This window comes from Rana temporaria, chromosome 1 (genome assembly GCF_905171775.1).
Source record: "Rana temporaria chromosome 1, aRanTem1.1, whole genome shotgun sequence".
Lineage (NCBI taxonomy): Eukaryota > Metazoa > Chordata > Amphibia > Anura > Ranidae > Rana > Rana temporaria.
Genome location: NC_053489.1, coordinates 341,130,533 through 341,145,185, shown reverse-complemented (window position 1 = coordinate 341,145,185; position 14,653 = coordinate 341,130,533). Strand labels below are relative to the sequence as shown.

At 42.8% G+C, this 14,653-nt stretch overlaps 1 protein-coding gene across 4 annotated transcripts in view; it reads left to right on the top strand.

The window, feature by feature from the left end:
* MELK (maternal embryonic leucine zipper kinase) overlaps positions 1–14,653 on the top strand; it is a 59,080-nt gene that overhangs the window by 36,493 nt on the left and 7,934 nt on the right. For 3 of the 4 annotated variants that reach the window (XM_040361678.1, XM_040361665.1, XM_040361673.1), the window contains exons 11-14: positions 702–788; positions 1,448–1,576; positions 12,381–12,506; positions 12,589–12,811. In XM_040361678.1, the coding sequence (XP_040217612.1) occupies positions 702–788; positions 1,448–1,576; positions 12,381–12,506; positions 12,589–12,811 (565 nt within the window). The remainder of the gene's footprint in view (positions 1–701; positions 789–1,447; positions 1,577–12,380; positions 12,507–12,588; positions 12,812–14,653) is intronic. The other variant, XM_040361685.1, reaches the window with a different exon arrangement.

The window sequence follows — 14,653 nt, the reverse complement described above, 5'->3', positions numbered from 1 at the left end:
CTATTGAACATCATTGATCTTCGCTCGTCGTACGTCACCGCATTCTTAACGTCTTGAATTTCCGACAACATTTTTGTGACAGTGTGTATGCAACACAAGTTTGAGCCAACATTCCGTCATAAAAAATCCACGGTTTTCTTGTCGGAATTTCCAATCGTGTGTACGCGGGAAAAAGAACAAAGCAAATCCCGACCCGCAAAAAACGCCCCCCAACCCAAACGTGGAACGCAGCAATCTGTAATATAAATGGTTCCTTTGGTGGAGGTTAACATACGTTTGGCCCAAATGTGAAAATGTGTGTTAAGTATAACCAAGGCCAATGATTTTATTCTGGGAGTGGGACGAGAAGTCCTGTCCTGCTGCTGGAACACAACCCTGTATACGTTATGTAGCTGAGACTACATACAGTTCATACTGTGCTGACAGGCGCTGTATGTATTGGTGAAGGAAATAGTTTGTTTGGTCCAAACAAACTACGGTATTTAAAGTTTTTTCTAAAACCATGGAGATCGGCTTTAATCCAGATGGAGACATTGGCGTTGTATTGGAAATGATCTCAGTTCATGAAAGCACCATTGGACGAACGATTTTAATCCTTTCTAGTTTGGACAAAATTCTACAGGTAAACGGTTAGCTTTAAGGGTTAGTCTTTACCTTGCAAACCGTTATTAATCTTTTTTTTCCTCTTTATATCCCTTTAGCTTGGCTACATGGATGAAGACTGTATTACAGAGATGTCCGTATACTTCAAACGCAGTAAACCGAGTATGTCAAACCTGATATCTGAGGTAATTCCCTGTCTTACACCAGCCTCAGGGATGTATGAAAAGAACTTTGATATCCGTAACTCTGATTTTCAATATAAACAAAAACCCACTGATCAGTTCCCATTAGATGGCACTCTAGCTTAATTATTTGCTTGTATGCCATTTTGTGTATCATTATTATTATTATTATTATTATTAATAAAAATATATATATATATATATATATATATATAATTTTTTTTTTTTTTTTTTTGTACTATTGCAAGTTCAAGTGTTCTAAATAAAATAATCTGGTTTTTAAGCTATATAGCTTATGGTAGGAAAAAATTAAAAAGTTTCCTAATTCGTTGAATATAAGGTATTCCCGATAGGTGTATAAAAAGAGAAATGAAGTGCGGAGCCTTTTCTAACATCCCTAGGCTCTTCAGCCTCAAAGTACTTGTGATAGCTAAATGAAAGAGTTGCCTCCGTTACCTGCCTAATTAACCCACCTGGGGGCCAGATCAGTGCACTGGAACAGACATTCTGACTCTTTCACCTACAAATTTACTGGTCGTCTTTTTTTTTTTTTTTTTTTTATTCTGGTAATGAAAAGTGGGGGTTCCACTGAAGATAAAAGCATGGTTGTTTTTGTATCTTTTATTTGTTTTACAAATCTTTATTCATAATTTATGTTGCAGTGGAATTATGACCATACAACAGCCAACTATTTATTGCTTCAAGCTAAGAAAAGTCGAGGAAAAGCTGTTCGTTTTATACGCTCTTCAGTCATTTTGGAGCCCTCTGCCTCCAGTTTTAAGGAACATGGGGTAAGATTCAATAATTTTTGTAAAATTTTGATTTTTTTTTTTTTTTTTTTTTTTTGGAGTTGTCCTCTTCTGGATCCCTTCAGAATGTTCCTGTATGTGATACTGCTCTACCCTGGCCATGTCATTGTTGAATTATTCAAAGTCACAAAGGGGTTGTTTTACTGAAATTGGAGAGTGCAAAGTCTGGTGCAGCTGTGAATGGTAGCCAATCGGCTTCTAACTTCTGCTTCTTAACTGCTTGCCAACCAGCGCCCGACTATATACGTCGACAGCATGGCACGGACAGGCAAAAGGACGTATATATGCGTCCCCTTTAAGATCGCGGCATTGTGGATGCCGCAAGCCCGACCGCGGCTCCCATGGACTCTATCGCTGCGGGGATACCCACGATTGTCTCACGTGAGGAAGAACTGGGAGATGCTGATGTAAACAAGCATCTCCCCGCTCTGCCTAGTGACAATGATCATCGCTTCCTGTAATCAGAAGCGGTGATCACTGTCTTGCCACACATACCCCATCCCCCCTACAGTAAGAATCGCTCACTAGGGCAAACTTTAACCCCTACAGCCCCACCTAGTGGTTAACCCCTTCACTGCCAGTGTCATTTTCACAGTAATCCGTGCATTTTTATAGCACTGATCGCTGTAAAAATGACAATGGTCCCAAAAACGTGTCAAGTGTCTGCCATAATGTCGCAGTCACGATAAAAATCGCTGATTGCCGCCATTACTAAAAAAAAAGTTATAAAAATGCCATAAAACTATCCCCTATTTTGTAGACGCTATAACTTTTGTGCAAACCGATCAATAAGTGCAAATTGCGATTTTTTTTTTTTTTTTTTTTTTACCAAAAATATGTAGAATACATACCGGCCTAAACTGAGAAACGTTTTATATATTATATTATAATATATATATATATATATATATATATATATATATATACACACACAAACGTTTCTCAGTTTATTGGATTTTTTTTAATTGTCGCTCTATTTTTGTTTATAGCACAAAAAATTAAAATCCGCAGAGGTGATCAAATACCACCAATAGAAAGCTTTTTTTTTTTTTATTTTTTTTTTTTGGGGGGGAAAAAAAGGATGTCAATTTTGTTTGGGAGCCACGTCGCACAAACGCGCAATTGTCAGTTAAAGCGACCCAGTGCTGAATCGCAAAAAGTTGCCCGGTCTTTGACCAGCAAAATGGTGCGGGGCTGAAGTGGTTAAATTGAGCTTTGACCAAAAAAAAAACAAAAAATGGAAGCTGATTGGTTTCTATGCAGAGCTGCACCAGATTTGGCACTCTCCAGTTTTAGTAAAACTCCTCCAAAATTTCTTAGTTTTATCCTGCTGAGAAAATGACACTGATTAAAAAAAAAACGGGCTAACCCCTGACACAAATCATGCCTCAATATTTGCTGGTGTTCTCAAGAGTTGATGTGTTTTTTCAGCTCTGCTGTTCTCTGTTGGTCTGGACGATTTTATTATTATTATTTTTTTTTTTTCTACTATGAATAGCTATTGGTAGATGTAAACCCACCACTCATGATTCTTAACTATTGCCATCATACTAAAGTAAATCTTGCGATTTTTTTTTTTATTTTTTTTTTTTTTTTACTCTTTGCTATAATATCCCCCAATTTATTTATTTTAAAAATAAATTCTTCAGTTTAGGCCAATATATATTCTACATATTTTTGGTAACAAAAATCGAAATAAGCGTATATTGATTGGTTTGTGCAAAAGTTATAGGGTCTACAAAATGGGGGATAGATTTTTTTTTTTTTTTTTTTTTTTTTTTGTAGTAATGGCGTGATCTGCAGTTTTCAGCGGACATCAATGCTATAAATATGCACTGATTACTGTGTAAATGTCACTGGCAGGGAATGGGTTAACACTAGGGGGGCAATCAAGAGGTTTAATTGTGTGTTCCCTCAGTGTGTCCTAACTGTTTGGGTAAAGGACTGACTTAGGGAGGAGACATATCATTGTTCCTACTTGGTAGACCCACAAATTTCAGCGCTAGCGCTCGTGCACATGGTTTCAAATGGCCGGCGTAATCGTACCCACCGGCCACGTGCACCGTGTCCCCCTCTGGCGGCTCTAAAAGGGAAGGCTGTACCCATACAGGGTTTCAACCGGGAGAGCCATTGTGCCACAGTATAGCTGGTTGCGAAGCAGTTAATGCCAGATACTGAAACACCTGTGGGTCTCTAATCGGCGAACAAGTGCAGGTCTTCCCTGTTTTTATACTGGTGTTCTCAAAGCCATCATAAATTATCTCATGACATGACACTTAATATTTGTTTTTGTAACTTAATTCTGCATAAAACATTTAACAACTTTATCAGCTCCCCCTCAGCATAGCCTCACCTGTGCCCCACATTTTAGCCCCGCCAGGGCAGAGGAAGTGAGAGGGGTGGCCGGATCGTGACTGGAGTTGGAGTCGCAAGATCACCGAGCGGTAAAACGCGCTGTAACAACATTACATTGAAACTGGCTCTGCTCACTGATCTCACACAGCCCCGCCTCCTCCTAACCCTGCACCTGTGATAGACAGAACACTGGTCCAATGCTGGGATGTATTCTCTCTATCACAGGCTCAGGAGGTGGGGCTGTGTGAAATCGGTGAGCAGAGCGGAGACCGTTTCAATGTAATTCTGTTACAGCGTGTTTTACCGCTCGGTGATCTCGCGGCTCTCCAGTCACTCTTCCACCGGGAGAACAGCTCCCAATCAACCCCGCCCGCCGACGGTGCTCACCCTCCCACTCCCAGGCAGCCCAGCTCCTCGCCAGCCCTCATTTTTCACCCGCAAAATGCAAGTAGGCGAGTGGAAAATTTGAGGGCTGCTCTACAGCAGTGGTCTTCAAACTGTGGCCCTTTCCTTGCCTTTATCTGGCTTTTGGGGCACTCATTATTCCTCCCACTGACACCAAGGACCTTTTTAACTCCCACTGGCCACAGTCTGGCCCTTTAAAAGCCTGAGGGATAGTAAATTGGCCCTTTTTTGTTTAATATTTTTGTAGACCCCTGATCTTCAGGTTGGATATGGAAATTCTGGACAGTTGTTCAATTGGCTAAGCAGTGCAGGTTCCCTTGCGATGTATACTGGTATTATCTCTGTGACAAGTTTGCAGTGATTACCGTTTGTATTTTGATTCACACAGGAATCAGGTCATGGCCAGTATGTCTAGGGATTCCTTATGGATTATTTGTTCAGCACTGAGGTACCTGACGCCTTCTCTGGAGACTAAAGCTGACCAAACCCAATATTGTAGTGTGTATGGCCACCCCTAGTTTTGTGGGTGGATGTAGCAGGTATAATGCCGGGCATTCCTCCTGTAATTGTATCTGAATCCCCAACAGGCTTTAATTTAGAAGCGCACTGTGGAAGTGATTTTCTCAGGTAATAACTTGTGTTATTTACTTTGTTACTGGAGGAACCAGAGACATTGGTGATCCTAATGTACAAAGGGTTGTACTTGATATTGGCACCCAGTGTCTGTGGGTGACGCGTGTTTTACATGCAGAGGGGATGGAGAGGCAAGGCTTTACTTTTGGCTGTTATGCCTGGGCCACTTTTTTTTGTTTTTTGCGCAAGCTTCTGCTGTTTTTCTTTTTCGGGAGGGGGAGGGACTCGCTTTCCCTAACTCTCCCGGGCAAGCTGACAGGAGTGCACACAATGTTCTTCCTTTTTTATGTGTCTCTGTGGAAAGGACAATATAAAAGCATGCGATTTGGTTTGTAGAGTGTTTTGGAATTTTAAGCTTCACGATTCGGTGCTCGTGTGAATGGCGAGTAATACAGCACGGTGCTGTTTTCTGCAGTAGTACAGTAGCTGTGTGAAAAGCAGCTCGGTATTCCATTCATGCCTGTAGTGATCCCTCCTAGGTTACCCCTATTGGAAGCTGTACATTTCTATTGAAAACTTTTTGTAGAGACTAGCTGAGCTTTCTCTGCATTCTCCATACTACTTACAGCCTAAGCACAGCTTAATAACAGTCCTAATTCTAGACCGTTGCCTGCAGTGACATGTGTCACCCCTAGCCCCTTGTAAACCATTGATTCAACACGAATGGGGAGATTGGGTACTTGCTTTTTATAAAAGTAAAAAATGCATGCATACCTGGCAACAGCTCAAGAGTGGTCGCAAATGTTTAGTTTAAATAAAGTCTAAATCTATGTGCATGATTGGGCTTGGCTCTGTAATTTTAATTTAGTCTTGACATAAACTGCTTTCTTTTTGATCTAGGTAGTGTGCTCTTTAAAAATAAGGGATTTCTCAGTTTGCTATGGTGTCTAGGCTTGATTCTCCTAGACCTAAAACTGCCACTGTTTTCCTTATCATACCCATGCTTGTCTCTGTACGCCTTTCCCAGACCTTGGCTGATGTCTACATTTCTAAGCAGGGATCTGGCAGCTGCTGGTGTTCAACTGTTGTCTGCGTTTGACCAGCTTTGTCATTGTATGATTTATTTATCTGTGTCCGATGCAGCATTGGTTGATGGCTGTGTTATGTCTCAAGTAACCCCTTCTTATGTTTTTCTATATGGTGTGCTGTCCTAAGTGCTTGCTGGCAGTGTATTCAATCTTCTCCAAGCCTACCCTTCACGGGAGACTGTCTTTTCTGCTATTTCTCTTCATTGAGCTATATCATCAAATGAACCCCTCTTGATTGAAGTGTACTCCCTTACCACGGCTATGTAAAAATAAGAAGCAAATCCTCAGCATAAAGTTGCACATCCCTTTTCAGGCTTTCCATAAAAACTTACCTGAGCGCAATCTCCATCCAGCATTTTTTCTCTGCTCTCTCCTCACAGGAGACTGCAGCAGAAGGCGCCATGGAGTCCTGTTAGTCAAATCCTGCATGGAGGGGGTGAGCGGGGCTGATCTGCGTCATTCTATCTGTATCTACAGACTTTATGCCCAGCTACAGATTGCCCACTAGTGCAGGGGTCGACAATATCCGGGTGCCAGGTCGCATTGGCGACAAGAAATTGTGACCTGGCGCCCGCCAATAACTGCGGCAGCGGCTTTGCGGCCTACAAGGCTGCGAAGCCACGCCCTCAATTACCGGCCACCGCGGGCCCGCCGCGATCGCGCAGCGGGGGAGGTGGGGCGCACAGAGGCACAGGATCCTGTGTCTCTGCGCCCTCACCTCCCCTGCTGCGTGATTGCGGCGGCTGGTAATTGAGGCCGCGGACTTGTGAAGTTCCAAGCTCTTCCTTCTGTGAGCTGGCGCCATCTGGTGGTGGCCATTGGCATTACAAGTTAAACAGAAATTCTAATGTGTGTAATTTTTCACTATTTTCACTGCCATCTCCTTCTCTCTAATTAGAACCCACAATTTTTTTTTTTATTATTCCAACACCCTAGAGAATAAAATGGCTATCGTTGCAATACTTTCTGTCACGCCGTATTTGCGCAGCGGTCTTACAAGCGCACTTTTTTTGGGGGGAAAAAATAAGACAACAGTAAAATGATCCCAATTTTTTTTTTTATATTGTGAAAGATAATGTTACGCCGAGTAAATTGATACCCAACATGTCACGCTTCAAAATTGCGTCTGCTCGTGGAATGCCGACAAACTTTTACCCTTTAAAATCTCCATAGGCGACGTTTTTAAAAATCTACAGGTTGCATGTTTTGAGTTGGAGGAGGTCTAGAGTTAGAATTCTTGCTCTCGCTCAAACGATCGCGGCGATACCTCACGTGTGGTTTGAATACCGTTTACATATGCGGGCGCTACTCACGTATGTGTTCGCTTCTGCGCGTGAGCTCGTCGGGACGGGGCGCATTTCTGGCTCCTAACTTTTTTTAGCTGGCTCCTAGATTCCAAGCAAATTTGTCCAAACCCTGCACTAGAGAACCCACAACTCTACCTCTTAACCACTTGACCACTGGGCACTTGAACCCCCTTCCTAACCAGACCAATTTTCAGCTTTCGGTGGTCTCTCATTTTGAATGACAATTACTCGGTCATGCAGCACTGTACCCAAATGAAATTTTTCTTCTTTTTTTTTTTTTTTTTTTTGTGACTGCAACTTTATGGCGGACACTTTTGGGACCATTGTCATTTTTACAGCAATCGGTGCTAAAAAAATTCACTTTTTACTGTAAAAATGTCACTGGTAGTGGCGTTACAGGTGTTAAGTCGGTACTAGGGAGTGATTCTTACTGTTAGGGGGGCGTGGCTACACGTGACGCGCCACTGATGACCATTCCCGATCACGTGGAACAGCCATCGGTGACAGTGTCACTAGGCAGAATAGGGGGAATGCCTTGTTTTACAAAGGCACCCCCTTGTTCAGCCTTTTCTGACCGCAATCGCGGGCCGCCCGGGGACCCGTGAGCACGCTCACGAGGCACGCGCGCCCGCTGGGTGGCAAATTTAAAGGGATGTACAGGTACACCCATTTGCCTGCGCGTGCCATTGTGTCAACGTTCATCTGCGTGCGGCGGTCGGCAAGTGGTTAATCACCTCTGGGTTTTTTATTTTTTGCGCTATAAAAGAAAAAAGACTGAATTTGTTTGTTATAAAATTTAGCAAATTAGTAATTTTTCTTGATTTGATTGATTTTAATATTTCTTTACAGCGCCACATACACCCTGAAGGGTGTGTCTAAGCGCTGGAAGGAGGTCCGCTGGTCTATTCTGGACCAAAAAGCAATCCAAGAGAAAAAAGAAAAAGACTTCGTAGACGAACTGATGGCTCGTGTACATAAAAGAAAGAGAAACCATATAAAATATCAACAATAAAAACAAACGGTAGCAAGGGGGTTTGGAGTGAGGGGGACATAGGGTGAGGGGAGGAGGGGCCAGGTCAGTTTAATAGGCGTGGTCATAATCAACTTTCCCCAAAGAGGAAGGTTTTCAGAGCCTTTCTGAAGGTAATAAGAACAGTGGACTTCCTCAAAGGCAACGGGAGAAGGTTCCAAAGCGAGGCGGCTCTGGCTCTGAAGGATCGGCCACCGAACGAAATCAACCTTACTAGAGGGATGACAGCAAAGTCCTGATCGGCCGATCTCAGTGCCCTGGGGGGGGTGGTAATGTATGGCCATGTTATTAATGAACAGTGGGCCATGTTGTTTGAAGGCCCTGAACATAACACACAAAGCCTTGAATTCGATCCTCCTTGCGCATGGGAGCCAATGAAGTAGTCTGAGAACGGGTGATATATGGTCCCATCTTGAGGTCCCCGTAATCAACCTAGCTGCCTGGTTCTGCACCAGCTGCAGCTTGGAGAGCCATTTAATAGGGAGTCCAAGGTATACCACATTGCAAAAGTCAAGACGTGAGATGACTAAGGCCTGTACTAGTGTATTTCTGTGTGTTTGGGAGAGCAGATGTTTTACCCGTCGCAGCATCCGAAGATAGTAAAGGGCATTCTTGGTACAGTTCCTCACCTGTGGAATCCATGAAAGTTTATTGTCAAATATGACACCCAGGTTTCTTACTTGGCTGGATGGAGTGGGGCACGGGCCCATTGATACGGGCCACTCTGCAAGCAGGTTTAAACTTTGTGTTGGACCTGTAAGAAGTACCTCAGTTTTGGATACGTTCAGGGCCAAACGATTGTCCTTCATCCATGTCTGGATAGATGAGAGGCAACAGGAAAGAAGGTGGGCTGCCGTGGGGTTAAGAGCATCACTGGCCACAATTTGTATGTCATCAGCGTATACCTGAGTGGCCAATCCCCATGAAGAGATGATATCTACCACTGGCCTCACATAGCAATTAAACAGCCACGGCGAAATTGCCGAGCCCTGAGGGACCCCGCAGAGAAGGGGCACCCTCGCTGACCTAAATGAGCCCAATATTACTTGGAATGTTCTGCCTGTCAGGAAATTGCGTATCCAAGTAAGGGGTAGGCCTGTAATATAGAACTCGTCCTGCAGCCGAGCCAGGAGGATCTTGTGGCTGACAGTATCGAAAGCCGCGGAGAGGTCAAGCAGTACCAAGGCCGCCGACCCCCCCCGCGTCTCTCGACTCCAGCAGCCTTTCTCTAGTGGCCAGGATGGATAGCTTGATCCCTCTTTTGGGCCTAAACCCCGATTGAGCATCGTGAAAGAGATTTTGTAATTCACAATGTGCTTCAGAAATTTTGGCCAACATTTATACTGCTACGTATCTTTGGTGAAAAATACCCCAAATCCGTGTATATTATTTGGTCTTTGTGAAAGTTAGAGTCCATAAGCTATGGTGCCAATCTCTCAAAATTGATCACACCTGAAGTACTGACGGCCTATCATTTCTTGAGACCCTAAAATGCCAGGAAAGTACAAATACCTCCCAAATTACCCCTTTTTGAAAAGTAGACATTCCAAGGTGCAGTAAAACCTTGGTTTGTGAGCATAACTCGTTCCAGAAACATGCTTGTAATCCAAAGCACTTGTATGTCAAAGCATTTTTTTTTACAGGGTATAAAAGAGAAGCGAGGCACTTCTAAGTGTAGCAATAAGTTGCTAAATGTTGTACCTTCATTAAATGTAACCATATTGCTACACTTAGAGGTTACTCTCTTCTTTTTTTTTTTATACTTATGACGCTACTTTTATATCAAGACATCGCTTGTATATAAAGGCAAAATGTATTAAAACATTTTGCTTGTCTTGCAAAATGCTCTCAAACCAAGGTTTTACTGTATTTAGAAAGGGGCATGGTGAGTTTTTTTGAAGTTGTGTCATTTTTTTTCCCCCCACAATTCTTTGCAAAATCAAGATTTTTTATTTATTTTTTCCACAAAATTGTCATGATAGCGGGTTATTTCTCACACACAGCAGATGTATACCACAAATTTCAAATGACACCCCAAAACACATTCTGCTATTACTCCCGAGTTTGGTGATACCACATGTGAGACTTTTACACAGCGTGGCCACATACAGAGGCCCAACGTGCAGGGAGTACCTTCAGGCGCCTTCACATCCAATTTCCTGACTACCTCTTACATTTTTAAAGGCCGTGGAGCGCCAGGACAATGAAAACACCCCAGCGTATAATCTGAGGCATAATGAGTTTTTTGAACATGTCATTTTATTTTCTTTCAAATTTTTTGATAATGTGGAAAGAAAATGAAAACGTGTTTTGTGTTTAAAAAAAATAACATGTACATACCAAAATTGACACCCCAAAATAGATTCTCCTACTACTCCTGAGTACAGCGATACCACATGTGAGACTTTTCCACAACCTGGCCACATACAGAGGCTGGGTATTGGCTGGGAGTGGATTGGATGACGAGTATGACAAATGGAGGGGGCTGTATGAGGCTGCAGTTGTCACTACACACTACTCAGCTCTGCTGCCACCGATCTCTCCCCCTCTCCTCTCACACTGTACTGATCGGTACAGAGCGGAGCGAGGAAACGGCGTCCTGACATGACGCCGGTTTGTTAACAAGAGAAAGCGCCATCATTTGACGGAGCGGATCGCATCGTAAAAGGCTGCTATGGGCGGCCATTTACCGTGATGCGCAGAAGCTGGAGGTCATGGATACTCCCGTGTGCGTGCAGCAGCGCGATTCTCGGAGGACTTCAAAGTACGCCCTCCCAGAGTTATCGAGCAGCACTGTAGCCGTCATTCGGCTATAGTGCGGTCGGTAAGTGGTTAAGCAGGAGGTTTGCTATGCGGCAGACACAGAAGAGGCGGCGCGAACAGCCTAGAAGACTATTTTTCTGGCCTCGTTGTGCAAAACAATTGGACAGAGCAGGCAAGTATAACATGTACAGTGGAACCTTGGATTGCGAGTAACGCAGTTAACAAGCGTTTTGCAATATGAGAATTTTTTTTTTTTTTTTTTTTTAAATCCTGACTGTTTGCGAGTGTCTCGCAACACAAGCATGATTCAAGCCTCTGTGGTGTGCAGTACCACAGTTGGCCAAAGGTGCAGTGATCGGAAATATTCTGTTCCCGTTCCTTTCCGAGGGTTTCAAAATGCAGCTAAATGGTCTGGGTATTTCCGAGTCTCTTCGGCACCCCCCCCACCTCTGGCCACATGTGGTATTGCATTCCATAGAAGTCAATGTGGAACAAATTATTTTCATTTCCATTGACTTCTATGGGGAAACTCGCTTTGTTATGCAAATGCTTTTGATTACATGCATTCTCCTGGAATAAATTATGCTCGTATTTCAAAATTCCACTATATGTTATTTAAGAAAAAAATTACAATCCCTTCAATACTCTGTACAAGGGACTTGGTTGCTGACGGAGGTTTGTCTCCTTATTCGTGTTCTGGAGTCTGTTGTCCCTTCAGCGCTGGACCTCTTATCTCTGGGGTCATCAGATTTAGTTGGAAAACCAGCACGGTAGTGGCTTACATCAACCATCAGGGAGGAATCGGAAGTCTCTCAACTCGAAGTGGATTTGCATCTCTTTTCCTGCATCCAACAGATATTTCCCTCCCATTGTCTGGATTTGGAGCACAATATTCGAGTTTATAACTTGGCTACAGCTCCATTTTGTCATTCCATCTCTGTGGTCCCTAAAGATCCCAGTTGAGGACACCCAATTTATGGTTCCACTGCCAATAGGTGGAATCCTCAGCTTCTTATTCAAGCTTATAAAAAAAACGAATGAATGCGTTTTTTTCCCTTTTTTTTGTTCCTTTCTAAAATACCGACAGATCTTTCATAGCTAAGATTTTAATACTCTTAGGCAAGCACAAGCTAACCAGATTGCGTTATGTTCAGTGTAATAGGCCTGTGGATATTGAGGATTTTTATTTATTTTTTCTTAATTTCTTATGAACATGGAATACTTAGTAAGTAAGTCTCTTTATTTTCATAAAACTTGTTTGGCAGTCAAGGCAGAAACTGGATTTTGAAGGTGGCAATCAAGGTGAACTCCCATATGTGTTTGGATCCATGGATTTCTCAGATGATGAGCTGTTTTATGAGGACTGCACGTACAGCACTACTGAACAAGATGTAAGCATATGTTTCTGTTTATTCATAAAACATTTCTATACTTGCATTTTCAACGCCCTAATATTTTATTTGCATCATAAAGAAGTTCTCTAGATATCGTTATGAGCTTCACAGTGTGGACTCTGCCACTGCAACACCAATAAAGTCAGTAATGCCAACAAAGAAAAGTGAAGATAAGGAAAATTCTGGCTCAAAACTGCCCAAAAATGAAAGCCCCTTTTTGCCGCCAGCTCCTTGGACACCATACTCCAAGAAGAAAGGAATATTAACTACCCCCAACAACAATGTTTTGGCTTCTGCAAAAGGTACAGTGTTTACGTAAAAGAATATAGTTTGGATTATTTATACTACCCTGTACGTTGATGCCTTAAGCACCCTTTCACACTAGCTGTATTTTATCATCCATTTTCTGAAGAAAAAGGGACATGCATGTATCCCTATGGGATAGCGGGTGTCGGTGGATGAACATTCGCTGACACCCATTCGCTGACACCTGATCTCATCGGTGTCCACTATGCTCCAATTCTGCAGACAGGAAAATCCTATTTTTTTTTTCCATCAGTCTGCAGAGCGGATCGGGTGAACACGGACAGACGGCCCGTGTTTACCCGATTGCCCCGTAGGGAGATCTGACAGGGCAGTCTCCCTGCACAGTGTACTGAATATAGTTCTTTACCACTTAACCCCAGGACCATATTGCTGGTCAAAGACCAGAGCCCTTTTTGCAATTCGGCACTGCGTCGCTTTAACTGACAATTGCACGGTCGTGCGACGTGGCTCCCAAACAAAATTGGCGTCCTTTTTTTCCCCCCCCACAAATAGAGCTTTCTTTTGGTGGTATTTGATCACCTCTGCGGTTTTTATTTTTTGCGCTATAAACAAAAATAGAGCGACAATTTTGAAAAAAAAAAATATTTTTTACTATAATATCCCCCAAAAATCAGTTTAGGCCGATACGTATTCTACATATTTTTCGTAAAAAGAAATTGCAATAAGTGGTTATTGATTGGTTTGCGCAAAAGTTATAGTGTTTACAAAATAGGGGATAGTTTTTATTAATTAATTTTTTTACTAGTAATGGTGGCGATGAGCGTTTTTTGTTTTTTTTTTGTACTGCGACATTATGGCGGAAACTTATGACACATTTTTGGGACCATTGGCATTCTTATAGCGATCAGTGCTATAAAAATGCATTGATTACTATAAAAATTCCACTGGCAGGGAAGGGATTAACACTAGGGGGCGGGGAAGGGGTTAAGTATGTTCCCTGGGTGTGTTCTAACTGAAGGGGGGGTGGCCTCACTAGGGGAAATGACTGATCGCTGTTCATACATTGTACGGTCAGGCATTTCTCCCCTGACAGGAACGGGAGCTGTGTGTTTACACACACAGCTCCCGGTTCTCGCTCTCTAACGAGCGATCGCAGGTGCCCGGCGGTTAGGCTATTTATGATTAGCCCAATGATTTGTTCCTGTTGAGAGTACCTATGACCTGCGACTGTTTGTTTTATTTTTTTAGGTAATACATTTTTGTTTACGAATTCCTTAAAGTGGTTCTAAAGGCCGAAGGTTTTTTGATCTTAATGCATTCTATGCAGCATGCCCCTAATACTTACCTGAGCCCCCATCTCAATCCAGCGATGTTGCACAAGAGCCTCGGCTGCCCGGCACTCTCCCTCCTGACTGGCTGAGACATATCAGAGGGCACTATTATGGCTGCATGAGAAGCTACTCCAGCTACTGTCCATCAAAGTCTGTGAGCCATTGAGGAGGGGGCGTGCCGCAGCTCTGTTTCTGAATGGACACAGAGCAGCAGCCCGGCTCGGGTGCCCCCATAGCAAGCTGCTTGCTGTGCGGGTACTCTTCAGGAGGGAGGGTCGGTTCAATAAATGTGTCCAGGCTCTTTTCCAATATCTTTATGCAAAAAAAAAAAATGTTTGTGTGTGTAATATCATATTTAATTTTTTTTTTTTTTTTTTTTTTGCTTTACTCTGATAAATCATAACTGCTCTTATTTTCATCATTTTTTTTCAAGAAGAATAAAGCATTCTTTTCTGTGTGTTAAAGAAATGAACATAAAAGATTTGTTTTTCTGATGTGTAACTGCTGTCAAAATGCTTTCTTATTGGTTTCTATATGCCCATACAG